We start from the raw sequence: 27,639 nt of genomic DNA, 5'->3' as shown, positions 1-27,639 counted from the left end.
AACCTTCCATTAGCTACGTGAAGTTGTTTACGTGAAGTTGTTTACATCCAAGTAATTGTTGGTTTCAGGAGTGGAAATTAGAAATAACTGCGTGAAAACCTCCAGAACACGCTGGGGCTAAATTAGTGTGACAGCACAATTACGGGAGAAGTAAAGCTTTCCCAGAGCGGGCGAGGGAAAGGAGGATCCGGGGGTCACGAACTAAACAGGAACCTCCTCAGACTTATTTTATTAAATGCCCAGTATAAAAAAAATTTGTAACAAATAACCATGGGAGCTCAACAGGAGGAAACCACGGGGAAGATTCATTAGCTACAGGGGGAGTTAGAACAAAATGCTCTAAATACAGCTCAGCTTTTTTTTTTTTTTTGCTAATAGGACATCAGAGAAAGGAAAAGGGGACAGGGAAGCAGGCAGCAGCGTCCCAGTGCAGGGGGTGGCACCCCACCGAAGAGCAGGGCTGGTGACAGCAATTGTACATTGTTAGCAGACACCTCACACATCATCTGAATATTTAAAACATTTATTTATACAAATGTACAGCATTTACAAGAGTTAAAAAAATTAGACATTTAAAAGCAATATCACATATCTAGAGCCTAAAAATAAATACGGTACTGCTCAGCATTTATGTGCTTTAAAAAACCCCCAACAGCTCCGCAGGCAGACCGGGCACACCGACCTGCTGGTACAGGGAGGATCCTGGGCGGGTTCCCGCTTGGTCTCAAGTCACCTTAATTTGCTCTTTTAAGCTCAACGTCCGTAATCCTCGTACCACAGCCCGAGGTAGCAGCTCAGCTGGACGGTGCTCAGGTCCCTTCTGAAGAGCGCAACTGTGGCACGCCGGCGGGGGAGAGGGACCAGGACAGCACAAGAACCGGGACTTTCTCCAGCTGCAGCAACGTCACGGTCAAGAGCAAAGCTGGTGGTGTGCTCAGGAGCGGCTCCTGCTCAGGTTATTTGCGAAGCACTGGTCTTGGCATAACCGCGTGGCTGGCAGCTGGATACCCTACGTGGGATGCAGTATTTATTTCTAAACTACTTTTCCTAGGCATGTCCGTCACGTGCCTGAGCTGAGACGATTTAACCATCCACCTTGGCATACAATGAATCGGCCCCTGCAACACCACTTTTTCCTCCACTGACTACAAAGGGAGCAGAAGTAACTGGCTTGCCTTAATACCTCTACAACGCCGATAACTAAATTTGATCGGTGGCATCCCAGTCTTCGTGGGTAGAGCGCGCTACCGGGTACCCAGAAAGGTTTCTGGTCTGCCTGAGGCGCACCCAAACAGCATGAAGATCCTGTCTGTCAGTGCACCCGACGAGCCAGCTAGCACTGGAGCCCATGTCACCTCGCTGCAGGCACCGCACCTTCCATGCGGTGGTCCTGAAAGTCCAACATCTTATGAAGAAATCCGGCCATTCCCGCAGCTCAGCCCACGCAGTTATACACACCTAGCTCAGAGTTACCATACCACGGGTTAGGCTTGGTGAGTTCTGTTAAATAACAATGCAACTGCAAAATACATGGAAAATGGAAGGAGGTGACATACAGAGAAGCCAGAAGATGCAGGCAGAAACCTGACTGTAAGCTATTGACCAAGGCAGTCAGCTCAGGTCAGGAGGTAACTTCTGCTTCTTGCTTCTGGTTAGGTGTCTTATTGACTGACTCCTAAATGCACACGTTTAGCAAGGCCCAAAATAAAAATATAAATCCTTAAAGCGTCCAGCTGAGCTGCCACCACCAGCACGTCAGCCCCGAGATGGCACGGAGCTCCTCACGAGGTGCTACTGCTGGCCACGTGCAATACGGCCCGAGCCTCGAGCCCACCTCAGTTGAACAGATAAGCAAGATGTTCCCGAGTATTCCCAGATTCCCATGCTTCCACATCATGCTGGCTTTCCAGCGCATGTTCTCAAAAGCGCGTGTCCTGGATCTGGCCCTGCGCCTACACAACAGTGCTGCCGAAACGCTCGGCCAATGTTTAGCCCCTGCCCCAGGAGAGCAGCTGCACTGCTGAGCGAGGTCCTTCCAGACGTAAACTCTTCCTTTTCGCAGAACAGTAACAATAAATAAATATTTAAAATGCTGTCGGAGAAGTCGTAACACCCTCCACCTCATTCTCCCCCAACCCCTGCAGAGTAAGTGCCTGTGAATCGGCACTGGGCTTCCTCCGCTCGAGAAAGCTTGCAGAGGAGGGGGACAGGCTTTATAAAGGCTGCAGGGTGGATTTATTCAGGGTCTCCGGAGGTACGTCTAACTTGCATACAATAGCAGATTGCAACTACCCTCTTAATACTAGCAATCCGTGAGCTAGTCACAGGAGAGCGGAAAGGACATCAAAATGCAAGGTTTGTCTGTGAGTGAGGTCAGCTAGCCTCCCCTCAAAAAAGTTAGTTTTATATAAAAAGTTAAAAAAAGGAAAGAAACGGTGTTCGAAGTTCCGTTTTCACAACGAAGTATATATACATTTTAAAAAGCATCACTCAGCAAAACACACCGAAGCTTCCAAAGTGCTTTTCTTCCCCAGAGAAATCACCTGAAACTAAATTGGGAGCGCTGCTCTCGGTTCTCCTCCTCCTTTGCCTCCAATAAAACTCCCCGGAGTGCAAGCAGAGTTCACTCCAAAGGCCACAAAACTCAAGACAGCACCTTGCATGCTCAGATCTGCAGTTTTCCAGCTATTACTGGTATCCAACACAGACGCTGCTAGATGAGGGCTTGCTGGTACCCTCCCGGAGCCCCTTCAAAGCACCGAAGGTGTTTACAAAGCATTTGGATTCCGGCATTGGCTTCCTTCATCTGCCTTTCACTGTATAACTCACCAAAAAAAGCACCTCAGAGCATAAGCATACTATAACTTGATAAAGCGCGAGTTACCCTGGAGCACGACTAGCCAAAAATTAACTCACAAAAGAACAATTTATGACTATAGTGGTTTTTTTTTAAAAAAAAACAAACAAAAAATTAATTATAAAAAAGTTTGGTTTAACTTTAAAACAAGTCCATGGATACCCTGCTTTTATTACTGACCCTGCAAAACAAAGCTGATTCTTTTTCAATAGTGATGCAAAACTATATATATATATTTATCATAATTTATATATTACAGGTTTACCCACTTGCAAAACAACTGTTTTCCCTGACAATATCAGTATTAAGAATCTTTTAAACACTTTAGATCCTACTCAACATACAAAAATAAATATTGCATACATGATTTCCGAGCAAAACAAGCAACACAGGTCACTGAAATACAGCTGTAGCTAGTAACAGTCCACACTCCACAGTGGGAGCGCATTAAATAAAATAACAGAAGCTCTTCAGGATCAACCCTCTCTCACGCTGTAGGACTGGGTGCCAAAATATGAAAACAAGTAAAGCCCCGAAACCCGGCTCGGCAGGCACCCGCATCTCGACCTGGACACCCACTAGCTCTCCATACGCCTTCCTCCTCCCAAGAGAGGGTCAAGGACCGCACATCCACCTCCCCCTCTAATTATGCTTCAGCGTAATTAAACTCTAGAGTTTTTAGAGTTTTCCTGGTTCGGTTTATAAACCGAAGTGATCTTCTGCACATCCCAGTGTGCGTTGTTACGGGGGTGGCTCTTCGTGCTGCTGGTGGACAACCTCGGAGGACGCATCTGTGCGCAACGCTGGCCTGATCCAAGCTGCTGCTGCTCCCTTGACCCCATCCCTTCCAGCTACTGCTGCCTTGCTACAAACTCCTGCCCTCTCCGAGAGGAGGAGGAGATGTGGGGAGACTGCAAAGACGTACTGACTATATATTATTTACCGTATGTTCTCAAAACAGGTTAACAAGACACCGGAGTTAGTGCTCTGACAAATTATAACAAGAAAGTTTCAAATGAGTAAGTGATGATACTAGCAGCTGGCAGTGACATAGTAGTTTTAAATAACATTTCTTCATGGAGAAAAGACAGACATTAAGAAGAGCGTATGCGTCGGTCTCAGGCATGGATTCTGGGAACATTTTGCATGAGTTTCTTCAGAAAACAGTAGAGAAACGTGTGATGGTTTTACCCCCTTCAAATGCGTCTACGTCCCAGGCTCGCTAGTTCATCATTAACAAGAAATCCGGAGGAAAATCAGTCTTTCAAAGACAACTCCCAAGCGCAGGCTCCGTAGGGAGCGGTTGAACGTTCATGCAGATGTTCTCGGCCAGCTCAGCTGTCCGGACCCACCACGCGTGGCAGCGTGACCCAGTGCTGTGACATCAACCCCAACCAGAGACACGCCGTTGTCAGCAGGACGGGATGTGAAAGTCTCTGTGTTTTGTTGAGGGGGGAGAGGGTTGTAAACACGGCGTCTGTTGTGTTCCTTGGTAGTGGCAAGTTGCAGATGCTTCCTTCGCAGCAGGAGGTGCAGATCTGAAAGAAACCAGGTGTTAACTCGGCTTCTTGAAAAATACCACTGCCATTGAATAAAGACGCAGGGGAAATAATATGACAGTTGCAAAGGAGCAGAGAGGCCAGCCTGATTTCACCCCCCTCCCTTCTCCCCCCCCCCCCCCTCTTTTTTTTTAAATCCATCTACTCAGAGAACAATTGCACCTGTACAGGAACAGTACGTTGGCTGGTGCGAGGACGACGCATCCATTTTGAAGAGGTTATTTTCTTTTCTGCCCCAAAAAAGTAAACTGATGAAAACCAGTGCTGTTTGGTTGAAGTAGAGCTCACAAGCCAGAACTCAAAGAAATCAGTATTTACTCGTATAGGGTTTTTTTGTTGTTGCCTATCGCCTAGTGTGCAGGCACTGGAGCGACAGACAATTCCTGTATCAGCCCATAAGGACATGCAGCTCTGCCTTCTCAGGGCTAGGAAGGGCCAGTTACAGTACCCTGCCAGGGCACAGAGATTTAGAATCATAGCATAGTTTGGGTTGGAAGGGACCTCTAAAGGCCATCTAGTCCAACCCCCCTGCCGTGGGCAGGGGCATCTTCAACTAGATCAGGTTGCTCAGAGCCCCGTCCAACCTGACCTGGAATGGTTCCAGGGATGGGGCATCCCCCACCTCTCTGGGCAACCTGCGCCAGTGCTTCACCACCCTCAGCGGAAACAATTTCTTCCTTCTATCTAGTCTGAATCTACCCCCCTTTAGTTTCAAGCCATTCCCCCTTGGCCTGTCGCAACAGGCCCTGCTAAAAAGTTTGCCGACATCTTTTTTACAAACCCCCTTGAAGTACTGACAGGCTGCAAGAAGGTCTCCCCGGAGCCTTCTCCTCTCTAGGCTGAACAACCCCAACTCTCTCAGCCTTTCTTCAGAGCAGAGGTGTTCCACCCCCCTGATCATTTTTGTGGCCCTCCTCTGGACCCGCTCCAACAGGTCCGTGTCTTTCTTATGCTGAGGGCTCCAGAGCTGGACGCAGTTCTCCAGGGGGGGTCTCCCCAGAGCAGAGCAGAGGGGCAGAATCCCCTCCCTCGACCTGCTGGCCACGCTGCTTTGGATGCAGCCCAGGGTACGATTGGCCTTCTGGGCTGGGAGCGCACGTTGCCGGCTCATGTCCAGCTTTTCCTCCACCAGTCCCCCCAGGTCCTTCTCGGCAGGGCTGCTCTCCATCCCTTCATCCCCCAGCCTGCATTGATACCGGGGGTTGCCCCGACCCAGGGGCAGGACCTTGCACTTGGCCGTGTTGAACCTCATGGGGTTCACACGGGCCCACTTCTCCAGCTTGTCCAGGTCCCTCTGGATGGCATCCCGTCCCTCTGGCCTGTCGACCGCACCACTCAGCTTGGTGTCAACTGCAAACTTGCTGAGGGTGCACTCGATCCCACTGTCTATGTCACTGATGAAGAATTAAACAGTACCGGTCCCAATACGGACCCCTGTGGGACGCCACTCGTCACCGGTCCCCATCTGGACATTGAGCCGTTGACCACCACCCTCTGGATGCAACCATCCAACCAATTCCTCACCCAGCTTAGAGCAACAAGACTAATGCGCCCGAGGCCAAGAGAGCATAAAATTATGTGCAAAACAGAGATGGGACTGCAGCGTGCCTGGCAGCTCAGAAAGCTCTTTTATTTTAACCTGTTGAAGTTCAAAAAGGTCAACTATTGACCTTCAGAAAAATCTTCAATAAATAACTGTTTGATTCAGATATAAAGGGTCTGCTCTGAAGGTTTTGGGGCTTTTCCCTACCCGTTTCAGTAAGAAAAGCAAGAGATGGCTGGCGAGCATCCGTCACAGAGCAGAGGGGAGCAAACACGGTGCAGTACTGCAGGCAAAGCACTCTGCAGCCAGAAGGGAGTGGTTTGCTCCCCTGAGCTGCTGGCAGGAGAGTTATTTAAAGAGATTATTCCTTTGTTCTGGGAGAGGTTATTCCTTTGTTTCTGTAACAAACGGAAATGAGCTGGAGCTTGTTAAGAAGAGAAATTTCATTTTTGATGACGCTGATTTACCCACCGAACCAGTCAGACTTCTGGTGGAGGCCAGAAGGATTCTGCCTAGTTTTCCTATGAGAAAAAGGCAATTTTTATCCTATACCTTGTATTCTTCATGCTTTACATAGGTGCATCCCGTAGACAGACAGTCCTCTAATGGTACACAGCGTTTGGTGACGGATACGCTTTCTCCAGTAACTTTCATCATGTGTTGGCTAAAGCAGTATCTTGTACCTAGAAAGACAGGAAAATGTGTTTACCTGTCGAATTCAAGTTTTGTGACGGTCTACAAATAGGAAGAAATAGGAAAGAAGTCTTAGATTTTTTTTCAAATCTTGGGGTTTAAAAAAAAGAGAGTTTTGATGTATTTATTGCAATACATAATGTCACTAAATACACACACCCACACCCCAAGCTCTGGCGCAAACCTGAGGTTTCAAAGCACTCTGGAACACGGAGATTTGTTTCCAATACTAATGTGGGTCTATATGTTACAGATAAAGAAACATACGTTGGATAATCAAGTTACGGAGGGAGGTTCAGATAAACACCCCAAATCTTGTGCACTGTTGGTTTTATAGGAATTGTCTTTAAAAAAAGAAAACATTCACAATACCTGTTTATGTCGGAAGCTAACTTTCATTCGTATAGGTTTAATTTTTTCCTAGCTTCACGCACAACCATTAATTCTGCAGACCAACCTACAGCATTACACATTGGAGACGCCTGTCCCTATATCCTAACGGCTCTCCTCGCTGCTCACGCTCTGACCCCAGCTCTCCCACAGCTTCTGCAAGGCCCAGAGAAGATCCTTCACCCTCTCTGTCCCTCAGTTTTATCTATAAGCTAATGCCAAAAGACCGACAGAACAGCTGGGAGGATTTCTGCATTTCTCAGTTTCCCAGTCTTTGGAAAAGGCACCATAAAATGGACTCTGTCCCCGGTATTCCCATCGCATCTTCTGCACGCTTCTCCTGTGGGCTCCCTTGTCCCCAAAGGAGACCATCCTCCTCCTCCTCCTTTTTTAAGCTACTCCTCTAGAGACAACTGTAAAACGCTCAGAAAATTCAAAGCAGGATGACTGACAAATGCTGTGGTTATCCGCAGGCGTAAAGGAATTTGGATTTATTTCATGCTTTAGTCATCAGAGGGAAGCTGAAGGTGCTGTTCCCCCACCTAGCACTCCAAGATGAACACACTGGATTTTCAACATGGGAAACATGCCATTATATATTTCTTCTCTAAATTATACCTTGCTTATTAATCAACCTTATTATTAATAAAATTGTGGCTTTCACAGGGGGAATAAAAGGAGTGTAATTAATTTAAAGTGAACATTCCTGTTCAGCCCTCATCTCCGATGGCAAAGCCCTGCATACTTCTCATGTTTTAGGCATTCGGCGACAGCCGAGCGAGATTGCCGACCGAACACGTTCTTCATTAGGCAATAAAACCCCTCAGACATCTGTCACATCTTTGACCTGCTCTTAACTCAAGTGTGATATCCACAGCAAACAGACTGAACTTATCACCAGAGGCTGGAGAAGCTCGGTGTGCTGTCTTCCTTCAAACCGGCCAGGGCTGCAACACGCAGCTTTTAACGCGTTTTCCAGGCTCTCCTGCCCCAGGGGGTGAAGCTCACAGTTTTACCCCAAGGGGAGCACTCTCTGCACGACGGCTTTGAGCTTCTCCCAGGACCTTGCCTGGAAGTGCCATTCCCCAGCAAATCTGGGCGTGCCTCACGGGAGCTTTATTTCTCCTGCGATGGCTCTCTGCAGCGGAGCTCACCCCTGACAGGTCCCAGATGGAACAAATAAAACTTCTCGCACCCCATAACTCTTTTAAGGCTGTTTCATTCTTTCTTCCAAGTGTGGTTTCAGAAAATATTGTGCAATCATCTTGGAGATATGTATTTTCCCCTGCACAGAGGGACCAAGCATGCCTCTCCTCGTACAGCCATCGCTGATGGCTATCATCTCCTGCAAGGCAGGGCTGCAGCTACGGAGTAAGTCCACACTAACCAACAAAATCCACTCACTCAGATTAATACTAACTTTTGCACTGCATTCTGGTCTGCCTCTCTTCTCAGAGCAGGCTAAGCGCAATGATGACAGGCGCTATGAGAAGGATTGGGCCAGAGAGCACCAGGAGAGCCCAGAGCAAAGCAGAGGTGGGGAGCATCACCATGGTGGGGTACATTAACTGCTCTGCAGACAGGGAGGCTGCCGGCCGGAGGGATGGAAGAGGAACTCTAAGCTGACCCTGTGAAGAACGCAGGCCCAACGCTATAAAAATGTTACCAAAAATAATGGAGAAATTCAGAGCGATTCAAGTGCGACATTGCAGCATGAAAGTTGATGCTCCTAAGTAGAGCGGTGCCCAAGCCAGGCAGCATGCTGTACGGCCACAGGGTAAGGATGGGTCTCGGTGGTATCGTATCAAAAAAGCATGGATTTGTGTTTCCTAAATTTGGCGGTTCCAGAGTGTCTTTAAAGGCACTTGAGAGCCAGGCTGATTGTGGTGTAATATGCAGGCTGTCCAGCAACACTTTCCATTACAAAAGCATTTGAAAACGAGGTGGTTGCTCTACGTGATTATTTGGGGGATTTTCAGGGCTGTTGATTTACACTGACCCCCGGCGTGACAGGTGACACCGTCTCCTTTTGCATTTTTCCTTCCTCTGGTGGAACCGTCTTGCAAAGGCTGCATGACGTGCTTCAGCTACGAGGTATCTCCAAACACCTGTATACAACAGACAGCCTCAGTCTCGACCTGCCAGGAGTGATGCTGACCTACAGCAGCATCACCCAACGGCTGAAACGCACGTTCTCCATGGGGTCCACCTCCTGGGCACCCTCCTATGCCCTTAAAGGGAGCATGAATGAAGAAACCAGCTATTGAAACCAGAAGTCGTGGTGCAGACAGCCAGCCAGGCTAAGTGTGAGCAAACCATCCCCGCACGTTGAGACCCAGCAAGGCTGGTATGTGTCTCCAGTAGGAGAAAGTTGTCCTCTCTGCTTTGAACTGGGTAGGGAAACACTGAATCTGGTATTTCAAAGGGCCCAGAGTCACATGTTGACTTTCGAGAGCCCGTTTCCCAAACCGCAGCCTCTAACAGGGCTTTCGGGTGCCACCTGCAGTGGCTGGATCATCAACCGTGGTGGTGGTGGCCATCACCGAGATGTCAGCCCTCCCACAGGCCATCCAAAAATAGAGTACGGGGAGCATATTGAGTGCAGTATTTCCATACAAATTAGATCACTAACACAGTTTCTGCTTGAGCTGAAGCTAATAAATAACAGAAAACAAGGTTAATGCACAGCAGGAGGCCTGCCTTCTAGGAAATGCTTTTTCTAATCTCTGTTCAGTACAGGGATTCATGGTTTTACTCTCCATTATAATGAATTTTGCTATACACAAAATGTGGTTCCCTTTAAGTCCTACATTATAGTTAATGAAAAGATTTTGTTTTGCTTGGGTTTAATAGCATTCTGTCTTTTAAAAAAAAAAAAAAATTATAGCAAATACCGGGATGGAGTTTTCTCGTTTTCTCCCACCACTTAACCCAAGCAAACCAACAAGGGTTCGGATCACTGCAGCGATGGAGGCAACGCCATAAGCATACCCCTCTGACTCCCAGAGATAAGGTAATTACCTGAGCGGATAACCCCAGCCCCCAGAGCACACCTGGAGTCACGCCTCAAACCTGAGGTTGCGTTTCTGCGGCTTCCTTACACGAACTCAACATCACATTTGAAAACTAAAGCAACGAAGAAAAAAGCTGGCTTAATAAAAGCCTTCTGATGTGGAGGTGCATTGGATGTAAAGCTGAGATGCCAACAAAAGCCGTCGGTGATGAGGCATCCCGAAGCGACGGCCGATTTCTGCAGAGTGGGGAGCAATGACATTATCAGCTTTGCCTCCACTGCACAGAATAAGGACAGAGCATTTAAGCCATAGCGCCCATCCCCAATCGTCTGAAACATGGCGACTGCTGACTCGGCAGTGGAGGCCCTGGTCTCGCCCAAAAGCCGTCAGCGAGGGGCTGGGGGTCCGTGCCGCAGGCGGAGCTGTGCTCCAGCCCCAAAGCACACCATGTCGGGGCAGTCTGGGCACTAACACGCTCCGCCTGGAGTAAAGCGCTATCGAACCCCTCCATTTTAAGGAGATCAGAAGTCCCCTCTTCCGAAGATTGAAGATAGACTCAGATTTCCAGCTAGCCCCTTCTTGTGGCTAAAACCCCATCCTTACTTCACGGACAGCGGGTGTTTGTACCAGCAGGCAGGAGGGCCGGCGACCATTCCTAGCAGCTCTGGTCTGGTTGAACACAGCTGATGAGTTACAGACGCACCAAAGCATGGTTTTCCCCTCCCCTAAACAGCCATTAAGTACTAACTTCTCTTTCCAGACTAGCATTTTTTGGGGTCAAGTCATTTCTGCTGGTTGTTACTAAAGGCAGACCTTGGAGTCACACCTCTCTCCTTGCACAGCGATCTGCGGGTAACACTGTCCTCAGTCATTTAAATACCACCTACTCCTGTCAAAGCAGGGAGCGTCCGTGAATATTGGTCTCATCTGATGCCAGCCAGCCTGATCTCTTTCATCGTTGTTGATGTTTTGCTGGTTTGAGCTCAAAGCAAATAAATTCTCGGACAGATAACGCGCTCTGACACAGGCTGCAAACACAGCTGGTTCGTCCCTGCCATGCAGGTCATGGTCTTTATCTTTCCAAAATAAATATTTTCTGAGGGCACCTGTAACGTCCCACAACAGACATTCCGGACAGATGCTGAACAGCGCTGCCGAGCCTACAGAAAGCACCAGGGGAGCGGCGAGCCCCAGCAGCATCCCTCTGCCCGCGCGGCCCCGGCTGCCACGACGGCTGCCTCCTGCCCACGCGTGGTTCCCACGCTGGTGAGGACACAGTCCACGTCCAACCCGTGGCCAGGGCTTCGTCAGGGGCTGTGGACGATCTTAATGCTTGTGAGTGTCTCAAAAAGAGAAGCGGTAAGGGAGGGGGAGATCTGAGGGTCTCACTGATACCTGGATCTGGTATTTGGGTGCCTGTATCCCAAAGCCCTTTCTGAGCCGTTCCCAACTTCAGACTCCGATGGGAGTTATGAGCCCAAAAGACTGAAAATATCTTGATGCCAGCCGAAAAGAGGCAGCCTTGGCTGCCCTGGAGCGTGGGCTTGTGCCATAGGGGAGGGAAGCGAACAAAGCAAGAACCGGTCCCATACTCAGCAGTAAGAGAAATACAACCCTTAAATAAACGTCAGCCTGATTTAATTTCCAGCTGAGCTAGAGGAGTACGGGGAGTAGACGAAAGGCCTAAACTTCACCCACTGCAAAGAGACAGAAAAGCTTAAAGGATTACTCGTATCGCTTACATATCTTTCTTGTTGAGGAGGCTTACAAGCGGGAGCAGCAATCACCAGCATCCGAGTACCCGTAGGGAATAATGGGGGCTCAGTGCTGTCCCTGCGGCGGGGACAGCAAGCGGTTGTCGTAAGGTGGGTTTAAATTAAACGCTAGCACGCGGCTGGTTACCTCTTGGACAATAGACATCCGGAGCCCATCGGTTGCATTCGTAATTATCTGCTGCCTTTTCGCAGGTGAAACATTTAAATCCGTGAGGATACGGTGTGGCTGAAAGGAACAGACAATATTCAGTTAAAATGAGCCAATTAATCTGGTTCTACTACGCTTTTCAGAGGCACGCAGCAGCGTTTGTTCTCTTTAGACACATCTTTCTACAAGTGTACCTGTCAACTTCATCAAGTTGGTCCCCATTTGTAAAAATCCTATCACCAATAGCGGTGCGGGAAAGGCACACACAGATACAATGAGGACTCAGTTCAACCCTGTTTACCTAGCAAAAGTGCCCACTGCTGACTTCAAAGGGAGTTAATGTGAGCAAGGAGTACTTGTTCTCTTGGTATCAGAGCTCACATCCAATACTGCTACTTTATCAGTGCCGATAACACAATATCAGACGGATTAAAATACTTCTGGAAACTGTCCCACCGAGGAAACGAGCTACCCCTTTTGAAGGCAGGCTGATGTCCCAAAGGAAAGACAAATCAATTTGCTGAACCTCCAGTTTTTAACAGCAGACGCCGTCCTAATTTATCTCGCCAAAGAGTGTAACTTCTTAAGTGGTCTCCTGGCAGGGCTTCTGTAGCACATTCAATACATCTTCAAGATGCTGCCACCTTCTCAGAAGCCAAATGGTGAGTGGGTCACGTTTATCTCCACGGGGCGAAGCAAGCTGAACCTCCGCAGCCCCGCAGGCCACATCTCACCTCTCCCTCCTCTACACCTTGCCCACCGGCTCTGGGCCAGACCCCGTTTGGGTACGAGAGGTGAAGCAAAAGGCTTCACTGCTTGTTTCCCCAGGCTCCTCTGGGTAAGGGCCAGCAAGTCACCTCGGAGCATCTCTGGTGGGGCTGGTGCTGCCCTCAAGGAACAGCTTGGGGTGGGACAACACAACAGCACTAATCAAATTCACCCCTCTCACCCTGGACCTCTAGCAGGTCGTGGTTACGGCATAAAACAGGAATTTCATCTTGCTTGTACAGAATGTAAATTTCTCAGCCAAATTTGGAAAGGCGGTGAGTTTTCTCTGGGAACAGATGGCAGGAACAGCTCTCCTCTTCTAGAATTAAATAAGTTTGTATCTGATTAAGTGAACAGACTAGTGAAAGGAGAGTCCCTGGAAGACGTAAAGGTGGATAACTTTGCTATAGCATTGCTTCAGGGAGTTACCGAAATAAAGTCAGGAGCACTTGGTGCCACAGCTGCAAAAGGTTGCGTTTGGCCCTTGCTCACAGCTGTCGATGTGCTCGGGCAAACCGCGTGGCCGGGGGCCTCGGTCTTACGGCCAGAGAGATTACTGAGGAACAGCAAATAGTGAACAAAAAGCTCCTGACACGCTCAGCAACTGCCTGTAACCCTGTCTGTCCTTTAATCCCTTTGGGAGGCGACGATCTGGTTTTGTATCAACTAGTTTCATGAGTACTGGGGATATTTATTTAAACTTTGCTCAGCATTCAGCTCAACCCCCATGTTTCTGCTGCCTTAACACGCGTTCGCCCTCGTCCTTACCCCCGCGCCGTGGCCGGCCGTGGCTTTGCAGCCCGCGCGAAGGTGGCTTACTGGAAGGGTGGAGGTAGACGATGTCCTTCACGGTGAAGTCCCTGGGCTGCACGGCGGGCAGGCAGCCGGCCAGCAGGCTGAGGAGCAGCACCCACGCCGCCGCGGGCTGTGAGGCCATCGCCGGGCGAAGCCGTACTCATGCGGCGGCCGAAAAAAACCTCACCTGGTCGATAGCAGAGAACAGGGGTGAGCAGAGCAAACCCGCGAGGAGCCCGGCCACCACCTCGGCCCCCAGCAGCCCAACCTCACCAAAACCACGATGCCCCCATGAACCTTCAGCTGCCCTCCCACGGGGCCAGGCAGTGGTGTCGTTACTTTGGCTCGGCTTCAGAAACATCCCTGGCACCGCCTGGGAAAAGGACTCGGGCAAACCCCCTGCCAGCCAGAGAGCTGCAAGCGGGAGCCGAGGGGAAGGGCGGTCGGGTTTGTCACCGTTATACAATTTAACCGGTCGGCGACTGGTTTTCAAAAACCTCAGTAGGATGTTGATAAAGTCATCGGAGACTGCAGTGCGACGGGATTTAACTGCTTCTTTTAGAGAATACTGGAGTATTGCAGAATTAGACCAGGAAGAAAGGTAACAGGGTAGCTGGAGACCTGTCGGGATGCCCGGGGGAGCAGCAATGGGTCTCCCACACCCACGCTCCAACACAGGCTCACACCCTTCTAAAATGCACCTTTTTGGCAAACCAGAAGCTCCGCATTACTTTCCACGTATCTCAGGAAAGGCGAGGAGCTCCAGCTGCTGCAGGTTGTCTCTAACTTCAGCCGGTTGCTGTTAATAACGTAAGGCGATTATTGCATTTTCCTCATCCGTGCTCCAAAAGGTCTTATTCCCTCTGTGACGCTGTGACAAACGATGCAGCGTATTTTTCCCATGTCCCTGAATGAAGGGAACTAATTTAAGCAGAAACAAATACCCGCTGCAGCACCACTCGTGAAGCCGTCCCCGAAACCAGCAGCTTTCAGGAGCATCCCAGTCCCTGTGCACAGGCTGTGGGGAGCCCTCCAGGAACAGACAACGCTAATGCATCGTTAAATACGCAGCTCACATTATTACAGTTCCTTAAAAATGATGAAAACGTGCCTCGAAAACCGAGCGGGACAGGAAAGCCCTGAGAGGACGCGGCTGCCGAGCCAGGCAGGAGCCGCCGGTTTCCCCTGGCTGCTGGCATCCATCCAGCACACACAGGGTTGGGGTTTTTTCTTTCCCACCCAGACTGACCAAGAGATCTGCGATACTCAGCTGTTTCCTAAGCGACTTCGAAAGCGTGGCAGCTATTATTTAATAAATCAACTTTTGGGTTTTTTTCAGGTAAGATGTTCCAGGGGCAGGGCCGTAACCTTCCACGTCTGCCTCCAAACGTTTGTCTCGCAGCAGAGACCCCCACAGGACTAGCAGCACGATGGCCGTCGGGGCGGCTGTCGTTATCCTCGGCTTTTATCTGAAAACAGCCCTTTTATTAAAACACCGTGAAACCCATAAAAATAGCGAGGGAAACAGATAACACACAACGTGGTGCATTAAACTTTGTTGTTTTAACCTTATGAAGAGGGAAATGCCAATTTCCATTTGCTTTACTCCACAGATGCGTATCAGCCAGGGGAAAAATGAAGCCCTGATTAGAAGCAGAAAGGAAATAAAACAAGCCTCTCCCAGCCACGTGAAAGACAAAAGAAATGGGACCAGCGGCTCTCTGTGGGGTCTGGAGGAAGAGTCCCCAGCAAAGCCAGCTGGAGCCCACCTCGGCGAGGGAGCCGGGTATGTGCGTGGATTTAGGACCATTCACGTTTTTGAGTTCCTCATGGCTAAATACACACAGACCTGGAGCCGAGCTGGCCAGATGCCGACACTGTCCTGGTGGTCCTGAGCCGAGGACAACGGGAGCCATCAGCTGCACAAGCAACGGCACCGGGTAGACACGCTCCAGTCCGAGAGCGTTTGCTTTCAGGGCACGTATCTGTATGTAACACAAGTCACAGGCGATGCTCAGCACAGGGAAACAAGATGCATTTGGACTCCTGAGCCGAGTCTCTCCTTTCCTACCCAAGAGGAGACCTGTCCATCACCGCACACACGTCAGCCTCTCTGCTCACTGCTTGACCAGAGCCACTCAACGGCAACTGGGTTTCACATGTGGAAATTGCTTAATATGCATATTGTTAAGATAATGAAGGTTTGGAGGAGAGAGGGGTTTTTGGATTATTTTTTTAGCCCAAACAAAGCAAGGCAGATTTTACAAGCCCCATTATTCATTTCAAGAAATCAGCAGTTTGCAGTGAAACTCTTTGTCGGTTCACACGGTCTCAGCAGCAATCCTGCGTTACGGTACAAAACCAAACTCGGACCCCCATCCCAAAGAGAGGGGCTTCTCATAGCTCAACACAAACTCTCAGCAGCAACCTGCGATTAACGTATGTTTTCAACATAAAGGACAAACAGCAATATTTTAAGTAAAAACATAGCAAGATTAAAATAATGGCAAGAATTCCTCCCAAGTATAATAAGATATTAATTTGTTGGGTTTTCTCATCACAATCACAAAAAGCGCTTGCATTTACAGCACTGGTCGAAGTCTTCCAGTTGAGGACACCAGTTTTCCCTCTATCATACACGCTCCCTTTAATGGGACCAATTGCTTATTCAGCCCGTCTCCAAATGTCTGTGCGTAGCTGTCAGTACTTGCCTCGTCTTCAGATTCAGCAGACAAGTGGCTGTTAGTCCTGCCTGAAAGGGTGGCAGAAATCCTCCAGCTGCACGCTAAAAATACTCACATCGTGCCTCTTGTAATTACAAGTAGCTTAATTGCCAACGCCACGCTTAATGAGTTGCAAGAACCACAAGTGAATATATAGAATTCACTTCCCCACCTCTACTTTGTATGTTTGAAGCAGATTTAATTATAGGTGAGGAATTAAAATTAAAAAAGCCCTCTGTGTTACAAAACAATCCTGAGCAGACCAGAGCAAGGCCAGCCTGGCCGCTGTTTTGAACCACGGCAGTTACGGAAGTAGAAAGTATTTATCGAACAAAACACCTGCCACCGTTATAGTCACTGCTCTTCACAGCAGGCACGTTCTACCCGGCCATTTCATACACACAGAGAGAGTGTAAAAATGGATACTTCTGTGTAGATAGAACTACCTACCGCCACAAACCTGAATACTCAATATTTCACAAATATTTTGAGTATGTACACATGGGTACGCATAGTTCTGCCTTTCACAGGGGGCAAAATACATGTACAAATATACTACATCCGACTGAGAAAATACTCGGTGACGTTTGAGGTAATACTGATATTTCACAAAGAGTGGAATATCAAAAACTATTTTGAAGAAAATCAAACATATTCAATAATTACTGTTCAGCACAGTAATTCTGTGAGCACACCCATTCTCTCTGTTTTTACACCCACACATAAAAATAAAATGTAATTGCTTTTTTGTTTTTAAAGGCAGGGTATATATATATATGGATGCACTGTCTTAAAACCCGCAGACGTTTTTGACAAAAAATTGTTTTCAGTTACACTTTTTTCTCCCAAATCATCCAAAATGACATTTTTCGCCAAAGATGGCTTCTCTTCATGAAGCCTATGAGCCCTAAGAAGCTTCATCGAGGGCACGGAGCTGCCTTCTTTCGCTCACAAGCCCCTTTTAGTTCATGGCTTTCAGCCAAAACCGCCAAACGTTGCACGAAAATATTTTTTCAGACAGTGATTGCTGACGTATCAGCCACTACAGCGCTAAACTGCTGCTCGCCGAACAGGCTGGTTCTCCAGCGTACGGGCACGCATTTCTTTCCTTCTGAATTAACTCGGCTCCTTTCCAGACGCAGTAGCCTCTCGTGCACAGCAGCGTGCATGCACCAGCCTTAATAGAAAATGGCCTGGCCCGCTCCGAATTTGATACCGGACCGCGGTTAGGGGAAATAGTCACATGGTATTTAGATCATACAGTCTGTTTATAAAAGGTCTCGGGCGCTGACACAGAAATCCCAGTTAACTCAATCTTTCCAGCTTCGCCAGCACCTTTCAGACGGAAAGGCATCCCCATCCCCGCTCTGCAGCAGGATTACTTCTTCCTGCCCTTTGCCCTGACACGGCGCTACGGAAATTAACCATTAAATTCCCTACGCAGCAGCCCAATTGCCCGTTTGTCAGGTCTCATTACGGTGGCGACATGTCGTCCTCGCTGTCACCAGCGCCGGGGACAATGGAAGGTCCCCGTCCTCCAAGGAAGGACCGGGGAGCCCGCAAGGAGAAGTGCTGCCAAACATCAGACCTCTGGTTCTGGGGGAGACGCGTTGTCGGAGAGGGCAGTTATTTGGATGAGGGCAGTGAGGATGTATTTGTCCCTCTTGTCCCTCTCACGAGCTCAGTAGGTACCTGCTGGCTGGTCTTCACCGACGGCCACGAGCTGGGCTGCTGCCAGCTGCAAGGTCGCAGCAAACGTTGCAGCATTTCAGGAGAAGGAAAAAAAAAAAAAGTCAGACACCAAATCTTCCCGTACAACCATTTGGCCAAAGCCAGGGGTGAAGGAATTCCTGGTTTGTGGGCATTTCTGTGGTTCTCCTCCTCGTGTGAGCAGGGCACGCGCTGCGGTGTTCGGCGCCCCTCCGCCTCCCTCCCGCAGGAGATGAAGCATTGTCCTGCTCTCCCTGGACGTCTGATGCAGACGGAGTTTGCCCAGTCTCACAAGAGGTTGATGCTTCCGCTGACATCTCGGCTCCACCTTCCTTCTACATCTCCTGCTCGCTGTCTGGGCCACATCTCCAAGTTTTATAACTTACTACCTCATTTCATTTTCTCTTATGTCTTCACTTGGAAGAGCCTCCACCTCAGAGTGCCCTAAAGCTACACTTCTTTCAGGTAGATAAAATAGTAAAAGCAAATAAAAGCTCCCTCTCAGCAGGCAGCAGACATATCAGCCCTAAAGTATCAAGCACAGCATGCCAAAGCAGCAACACCTGTGAGAAACTGCAGAAACCACAGCCCAAGTAATTTGCTCTTACAAGTTACACTGTGCAAGGTCAGCTGGACCATCCTTCGACAATGTTACGATGATTATTCATCAGCGATAAACCAAGTCAAAGGAGCTACAACCAGTGTGGCAATGCTGGAAGATCTGTTCCTGGATGCAAACTCTACCCAACGGTAGGTCCTCCTTACGCACGTCACCAGCATGACCCTCCCAACAATTGCAAGAGCTAATTCACTGTTCTTCACATTTCCTCCTGCCTTTCTTCCAGTCCACATAAAGCTACAGGTTGGAGTTTCCACTGCTGAAGCTATAATATATGTATTCATCTGCATCTCTCTACAGCTTCAAAAACTAAACCCCAAATCTCTACCTGTGTAATGTCATCACTGTCCAAAGACAAACCAAATTACAGGGGCAGTTTTCCCGTCTCCCTGCTGTGCAGGATCCTGGACAGCAACCCCAGAGACTGTTTGCAACTTTGCCAGCTCCAATTGCAATTTTCCCCCTCCATCCCCTATCCTGCTGAGTTATTAACCTCTTTTTTTGGGTCTATTCTGTTTATTTCCTGCCTTTTGGTTCCTACCAAAAACATCAGAAAAGTTTTGAACAAAAATTGGTATTCATTTGAATTGCCTTCAAATCCAGCTTCTTTCCACTTGCCATTTAGAGAGTTTTCTATGCGGGTTGGCCCTGGGAATGGTTAAATATATGTTACCCTCCTGATAATATGGGATGTAGTGAAGCACATGCAACTTCTATCTAAGGAACCTCTAGGAGCTCTTGCAAGGGGGTTCGCTACCCCTCCTCAATTACAGTAAGCAAGAGTAATTAAACAATCGAACACAATCAGTGCACAAATTACTCCCAGAAATGTGGATGATCTAATCGCCTTGCTGCTAATTACAAAGCCTGTATTTCATTGAGCTAAAAGCCCACGTCCTGGGGAAGAGAAGGGGGGTACAATATGTTCCCTCTCACGCCATCCTCCCTCGGATGCAATTTAATCTTTAACAAGATGAGATTTCGAGATTATTTTAGAAGTCCCACATTGCTTCTATTTTCAACCTGTATTATTTATATTTTCAGTCTGACTAGCGAAAGCTTAACTTTTCTTAGGACCTGTACAACCCCCTCATCTTTTAATGAGTTGTAGTAAAATGCCACTTGCGTTCATGCATCCCCAGAGGACAGTTCGGCTTCAGATAAACACAGAGGAGAGATGAAACAGGTATGTTTCACCCGAGTATTTCAGATACTTAGTATTTGGCATAAATGACAGAAGAAAAGTTAGCTTAAAATTCAGGCAGGCCATGATGTTCATATAAGAAAATAGAATTTATGCAAATTAATTGTCAAACTGAGAAGGCAAGATATTCGAAGTCAGACACAATTCATTCCCATTTCACTCCACCATATATAACACACAGTGGTGCAGGGACACCACTAGTTTTTTTAAATTACACACAATATTCAAGACTGTGACTCGGAACACTTCTGAATTAGCAGCAAGATGGACACGGATGAGCTAATAAATCATGTCAAGACCTATCCCCCAGGTTTTTGCATGGCACGCAATACAGGCAGCAGGGGCAGCGAGCCCTGAACTCAACGGGATGCATAAGATCAGGATCCGGCTCAGTTTGGGAAGTTTGGAAGCCGGCGCTCGCCCCTCCCGCGTCCCACGGCACATGGGCTGACCTCAGTGCGCGGGGAGCCCCCAGACAGCCCGGCTCCACGCAGACGGAGGATAAGGAAACCATGCGTGAGCACAGAAATCCTGGGATTTTCCTTCTAATAAGAAGCAAAAAAAAAACATTCGTCGAGTTCCAGTGGCCGGGCCCCTCTGCAAAGGGGAAGGGGGGGGGGGGGGGGTGTTAAATTATTTCCTAAATAAACATTTAAGTTCACTGGGGCCACTGAAAGGGCTCCTCTCTCCGAGGCAGGGATGCTATCTGTGGGGACCACACGTTGCATACGGCGCCTTCCTGCTCCTTGTGAAAGTCTCGTAGAAAAAGGAGGCGCAAGGCTCCGTGCAGCCGGCCCCAGGGCGCCCGGGGAAGGGTTTTTTGGGGCAGGGAGGCTGCGACTGCCAGTCCAGGGTTGGCGGCCACACCACGGAACGGCGCGGGCAGCGGGCAGGGTGGTTGGTGCTCTCCAAGGGAAAAGCAAAACGAGGTCCTGAGCCTATGCAGTAAGTTAAATTTTGGTGAGGCTCGGTACGGCAACAGCAATTGGGATCATCCTGGACCATCTTACCTATTTACATTTAACCCAATAAGCAAGAGCATTCCACTTAAAACACGGGGAAGCGCTGATGATACGACTGTGAATGCATCTGCTAGGAAAAAGGGAAAAATATTGCAACGTTACCAAATAAAGCGTAGCCAAAGAGTAAGAGGTGCCAAAGAGATAAGTGAAATCAAACAAAACAGGAGAAGGTATCCCATGCTCACGAAGAGATAGCTGGCAAATGATCTGATCTGCGACCAAGACATGAAATTCTTCAATAAAATAGTTTTCTAGTCTATGTACCAGGCTAGCAGGTATATATACACAGCAGTTTTAAAAGAATGAGATGATCCCGCTGAGCTTTTAAGGTTACATTTTTATTAAGTCTAGAAAATTGGGCCAGTCTAGGGACCAGGAAGATCATCAGCACAAACTCAGTATTTCTAAAGGATCAAAGGAATGACTGCCTAGCCTAAGGTCAGTCCTGGGTAAACTCACAGAACAGTCTATTTGTGCTACGGCAACAAACATTTCAAGTTGGAAAAGAAATTGCAAGAGAGCGTTGGTAGGATTTTGTGGAAAAAGTTCTCCAAACAAACCCGCTGTTTTCGAGTGGGCAGGATTATGGCTCTGGCTGTGAAAGGAGACTGTTACACGGAATAATTGGGGAGAGACCAAAGCAGAGAGCCAAAGCACCGAACCCTTCCGATTACAAAAATGAGTTCTACCCAATTAACCAAGCATGCTTGGGCCGAATTAAAAAAACAGCTTAGTGACATCTCAAAATCTAATTGGTGAAAAGAGCATTTTCACATGAAAATACTTATTTTTTCCGCTTCCCTGCAAGGCTAGGTTCAGCATTTTTGTACCAAAAGTATTGACAACAAGAAACTTCTTGTATTAAACGCTGCGGAAGACGTTGAAGAGTGAGCCGAAACACTTGTCCATCATGCAACAAACTGTGCTTTAATAAAACCATACATCAATCTGCACCATTGTGTCCCCGCTCTGCTGATGCCTCCCCCCTCAGCTCTCCAGAGCGATTTGTGACAGTTCTTCTCGGACATCACCCCGCACATTTGACATGCTAGATTAGGCACCGAGTCACAGGCTGCTCGGCATCGACCCAAAGCGAGCTTTGTAGAAGTTCAGAGATCAGCCCCGAAAACACGGTATCGTGGAGATGAGATTTTATTATTATGAACTAATTCAAAACTTGAGCTTTTCCCTCGCAGAAGAGAAACGAGACCTTTTTCACCAAAATCAGTGTAAACAGGACTGGGCCGTTACTACTCCTCGCGACGGGCGAGGTATTGATGAACTCCCTTGCTTTGCCCATTCACGCTGTAGTGCCACGGTTCTTCCCCAAACAATTTAACATATTTACGTAGTAGTTAATGAACACCAGGTGGTATTGTTCCAGCCCCCGACCCGCACAGATCAGGCTGCAGAAGGGCTCTGTTCCCCTGGCAGTTCACCCGGAGTTCACGCCGTTTTTTATTTCCCGACCCACGCGTGAATTCCCGTTGGCGCACGGCATCAAAAATACCGGCAAGCCACGGAGGGAGGGGACACGTTTGAGGACAACACGGCCGCTTTTGCTCACTTCCAAAGGGCACGTCTCAAACTGGGCTGCAGAAGACGCCGCACCGATGTCGGCAGTTAACCCTCGGGGAAATAATTGGGAATGGGCTGACCGTTCCCAGCTATACGCTGTCGGCACCTACATAAAGTTTAATGAACAACGAGCCTCGCCTCGCACAACAATCCTTTAGATAAGTATCTCGTTCTCATTTTTCTCTTGATAGAAAAAAGGTAGCTCACGTTTGTGAGATGCCACATCTAGCCGAGTCAGAGGTGGCATCCAAAACCCGGTTTGTGCCTCAAAATAAAAAAGACCTTTCTCTTGCACTATTTTATTATTTGCACTGCCTGGTACTGCCCTTTGCGCCACAAGGACTGTAAGGAAATCTCTCTTTGCAGAAATTTCCATAATTAGTTACATTAAAAGACCAAAATTAATCTGATTTCGTATTTTCTATCATGTGATACTGAAATTCAAATACTTTTCTCATAAAGCTTTACTCAGAGTTATTCCGCTGCCATCCCCCTGATTTTAACGCGTATTTTATTTGGTATAAACATTAGAAAAGCTACATATCATTAAAGGCATGTAAAAGAAGCCCAAATTAGAACTGATCAATTAGTGCTCTTTTGAGCCGTCTAGTTAATCCATGGAGTAAACAAACACCACCGCCATTAATTCATTCAGATTTTTCAATAGCTTTTCCCGAAAAACAAAACCCAGCATAACCCAAACCAAACAACCCCCCCTCTCCTTCGTAAGACTTTCAAGTGTTATTTGAATTCAATGGCCAATTAATTATTTGGCACTTGTCCTCCCAGAAAAAGCCATTTAATTCCTTTATTTTTCTAACTTGTTGGTGAAAAAAAAAAAAGCCAATTAAAAGAAAATTATTATCTCCACCATGATGGGAAGCTATAAAATGCCATCCTCATTTTAGCCAGCACTCCCGTGGCCCTTTCAAGCTTCCAACACCGCACCGATGGGTTTCAGCGGATGTTTCTGAGATGGGGACCTCGGTGTGCTCCCTGGTATTTATCCGCACATACGTGGCCTGCAAAGCTGAGCAGCAGTGTATACGTATACGTATATACGTGCCTTCCTACAGAAAGTTCTTCACCCTTTGCTTGTACAGAAAGCTCCTCTGCAGTCGTCACCCCCTCTTGTTAATGCCGTTGCAATTTACGGATGGACAAAATGCTCGCCCTGCAACCTGACTCGAACTGCGTCCGCCCAGAGCACTGCAGCCTGCTGAGCCTTGGTGTACACTAATCACTGAATAGCTGAATTAATGCCAGTTTTAATTCAGCTTTCTGAAGCTAAAGCCATCTGAACCACTCTGCTGTTCGGAGTTCAGTTTGGAGGCAACTGCGTATAAAGTGAATTAACCGTAGACCGAAAAATCCAGGACTAAAGCGGAGACGTATTCATCCCCCCTCCTACCAGTTTCCTTGCGCATTTCATTTTTCATTCGGTTTTCATACAAGCTCTGCGCCCTCCCTGCATTTCACTTACAGCTAATCGCTGTCAATCATTACTCCATTTTACTGCGTACAAATCGCATAAGCAAGGGTATGGGCACAATGCAATATTCGCATCAAAAATACCGTTGCTATACGACACAGTTAAACAGGAAAACATTCCCATGATCATTTATTGTCTGCTAACATGTCAAAAAGCTAATGCATACATTTATATTTGTTCTTTTTTAATAACAGTAAATCAAATACTGCACAGAGGTAAACACTTGCGCTAGAATCACTGCAAGCACAAAAGCAGGCTCTCATCCTCCTGGATTTCTCACAAAACCAGGCCTATTCATTCGTAAGCAATGTCAGAAAAGGATTTTTGTCGTTGCTGGTTTTGCTGTTGTTTTGGGGTTTTTTGTTTTGTTTTGTGGTTATTTTTTTCTTCCAATTGTTACTTTAACCCACCAGAAATAACTACCTGGAGTTGATCGGTTATTTACTGCGTCGGTTCATGGTCAGCTTCAAATAACAACAGTGCACGAGGACAGAAAAAGTGAATCTCCCTGAAACTACGGTGCCCGGCTAGCTGGTATTTTCCCAAAGTAACAAAATTATATTCATACGTTCATTGCGTCTCACGGCAGAAATAATGCAAACATGAATACAGCTACCTAAAAAAGGAAAGGGGGGCAGGAAGACCTCTGGGGACCTTACAGGAAGACTCTGTGGGCTAGATCCTGAGAGTCATGGGACCACCACCCGCTGCCCATCGTAACAGGCAAACCCTGGTTCTGGCAATAAAACCAGAACAAACAAAAATCGGGAGAGTGAAGCACACTAAAGGAAGAGCCTGGGAGCCAGGACAAAGGGCTGGACGTTGCCCGAGATCAGCAGAGAAACGGAACAGGCGCCGAGGTGTGAGGAGACTGGGTTGTCCAGGATGGAGAGAAAACCACATTCATGGAATAATTTTACCACGTCTCTTTACACTTCACCCCATAAAAAAAAGAGGAAAACGCAGAAGCTAATGGGTCTGCTCTCCTGCCTCTGTGGCCCCGCTCGCACAGAGGCACACCCGTACAAACAGGTATGGGTCTCACTTGACTTGCTTCACTGGGGCAAACTGGAGCGTGCACCTCCATAGATCATTTCGCAGCTTGTCACACTGGGTCAGTACGTGTTGCTTGGCAACTTCACCAATCCCCGGTACGCGAATTAAAACACAACCCCTACTTGGTATTAGTTAGGCTTTAAACTTCAAAAATAATTTCTCCCTCCATCCTGGAACATCTCTGCAACGTAGGAGTCGTCACCCCTTCGGTCTTGTGCCTCTGATAAGCCTAGCCGGGGCAGGCTCCCGTGCAGGGTGGTCAGGCAGCCTCTGCGGGGCTTTGACATCCTCATCCCCCCTTCGCCTTCAGCTGTAACCAGCCCCACACCCTGATGTCTTGTGCGTTTGCCCTAACACCTTCGTTAACACCTTCCACCCACCACCTTTCCATGCACTGTCATCTCCGCCACTGTCCGTTTCATTCAGTGGAGATGCTTTAATAGCATTAGTTCAGCAGATGGCAAATATTATATATGATATCAAATAACGTATTCCATACCAGTAACTGGGAGGTAAGGCCTTCTCTGGACACGCTCCAGCACCTCCTCCTGCTCCATCTTCAATCTGCTCCATCAAACCTCTCACCTCCTGGAGGTCAAGCTTCACTGCAGACTCTTCTGCTCCTTCGTTTATCTCTTCATCTGCCGTGCCTGTTGCTCGATCCAAATGCCTCATCATCTTGGCATTAGAAAGTCCACTTTCCCAAGGTACAGAGTGTTTATGGAGTATCATCAGTAATTCAAGTGTCTGCCAGCTAAGAGATGTTATCTCCAGCATAGCTGAAGAATACCTCAAAATCATGCTCCAACTCATCTGCCTTAAGTGCTCACCTACAGAACATCCTAAAAGCAGAGGTAGTTTTCAAAGTGTGCCCCCCCCGATTTAACCAGTTGCTTAATTTTCACACATGAATCATCTGGCGTTCCACAGGCCACGATATATAGCTTTCATTATGTCACCGCTGACATTTTCACTGCTGGAAGACCACGATTTACTGGTTTTCATTAGACCTGATCTCCACTCTCAGTCCTACCCCCAACTTGTTGAGGAATCCATGTCTGATCAGTGAAATGTTGATCTGACTTGAAAATAACACTGCTTTTCATCCACCAATTTCTCTAAAATTGACCTTTTCTGACAATTACTTCCAACGCTGACAGTAAGCATATACCGCTGTAAATAATGAGCCTGAGAGGACATCTCTTCCTCCAGCCTCGGGAGAAAACAGGCTTCCAGCAAAGACACTCCACAGTCACAGCCACAACACTGCTGTACTTTTACCACCGCAAAGGAATACTTAAGACAAAATAGAACCATTTTCCTTCAAACATTTGAACTGAAACTTTGTACAGTTTTGCTTTCCAACTTAAGCACTAGGCCGATACCATTATATTTCATTATACTTCTTTCCTAGCAAAGACCTCCCTAAGCATTGAGAAACTGCCTCCGAAAGGCCAAGGGCTCCTTTGCATTAACAAAGCATTGCCCGCGGGTCAGCACAGCCAGTACCGCTGTGCAAGATACGTAGCTGACAGCACAGCCAGGCCGGCAAACGTGGCCCACACCGTTGTTTGAAAAGAAAGACATAAAAAAACCCACCCCAGACAGTAAGTCAAGCACTAGTAAGAACTGCTTATTTGAAAGATTTTACAGATCACTGCAAACCTGAAAAAAGAAAAAAATTAAATCAGCCTAGAATAAAGTGTGATAGAAGTTTACTCCCTAAAGCCAACAGAGAGGCTAACTAGCAAATGGCCTGACAATTCAAAAATCTTACTGGTCCGAAGGATACATGAGAACATGTGTGATGAAAGGAACTCCAGATTGCTTTCTATGGCATTATTTTAGTTAATTTCTCTTTTATACGTCATTGAGACCTCATGAAAAATTAGATCAGGCCAAAGTTCTTACAGGCGATGATGGCCTTTCCAAGAATATTATAGATAAAACACAGATTACTCGACAACATCTATGGTCGTCCCCACCATACTCACCAACAGATACACATTTTGGCACTGAAAGACTGATTTAATTCCCATAATGTCTAATTATGTCACAGGTCACTGGCTGTAAAACCATCTACGTGCTTAAATCCATGTTGGGTTCTAACTAAAGAAAAATGGCATTTCTGTTCTCTTTTGAAGTAAAACATGCACTACCTGTCAATATCTCAAACTACCAATGCAAGAAAGACATTAAAAAAAAAAGAACTATAAAAAGTGAGACTGTATTATGGAGCAAACCAGCACTAATGAACAGGCAGCAAGGTTATCCGGTAAAATTCCACACTGGGAAGTGCAATGGGAATCTATTACGTCCAGAGAGGAGCCCCCAGCTTCTGCGGCACTGCAGGGAAATTACAGCACCGGGGACCTTTCTGCAAGCTCCGGGCACTGACCTTTTCCACCCAACTCATGTGTGAAGTCAACTCTGGTGATACTCAGAAACGAAGGCACGGCGTTAGCACGCGCTAGCGTGTCATCGCTGGTTGCAATGATTATCTGTTATAATCCTGGGCAGGGGCCACAGGAGCTAGAAGAAACAGTGCCAAGCCGGTGAGGCTCACCGTCGGCTGCCCGTTCACCTCAACGCCTGCCACCTCCAAATGGACCAGAGAACCATGACCAGAGAACCTTCCCCTTCCGTATCTTGAATCTTTCCATACAACTTTTGAAGAGTCATCCCACCCCCGC

General features: G+C 47.6%; 1 protein-coding gene across 1 annotated transcript; it reads right to left on the bottom strand.

The window, feature by feature from the left end:
• Positions 1 to 4,191: 4,191 nt before the first annotated feature.
• LYPD6 (LY6/PLAUR domain containing 6) lies at positions 4,192 to 13,684 on the bottom strand. Its single transcript, XM_009273170.1, has 4 exons — positions 13,567 to 13,684; positions 11,959 to 12,057; positions 6,512 to 6,642; positions 4,192 to 4,395 (listed from the first exon to the last, which is right to left on the bottom strand). The coding sequence occupies exons 1-4, from the start codon at positions 13,682 to 13,684 to the stop codon at positions 4,192 to 4,194; spliced, it is 552 nt and encodes a 183-aa protein (XP_009271445.1).
• Positions 13,685 to 27,639: the final 13,955 nt, after the last annotated feature.

This window comes from Aptenodytes forsteri, unplaced genomic scaffold (genome assembly GCF_000699145.1).
Source record: "Aptenodytes forsteri isolate BGI_AS27 unplaced genomic scaffold, ASM69914v1 Scaffold174, whole genome shotgun sequence".
NCBI lineage: Eukaryota > Metazoa > Chordata > Aves > Sphenisciformes > Spheniscidae > Aptenodytes > Aptenodytes forsteri.
This window is presented reverse-complemented; position numbering and strand designations above follow the sequence as displayed.

Coding starts and splice junctions, on each gene's coding strand:
- LYPD6 (XM_009273170.1), bottom strand. CDS start 13,684: ATGGCCTCACAGCCCGCGGCGGCGTGGGTGCTGCTCCTCAGCCTGCTG. Junction 12,058..13,566: donor CGTCTACCTCCACCCTTCCA/GTAAGCCACCTT, acceptor TGTTCCTTTCAG/CCACACCGTATCCTCACGGA. Junction 6,643..11,958: donor GGATGTCTATTGTCCAAGAG/GTAACCAGCCGC, acceptor CTGTCTTTCTAG/GTACAAGATACTGCTTTAGC.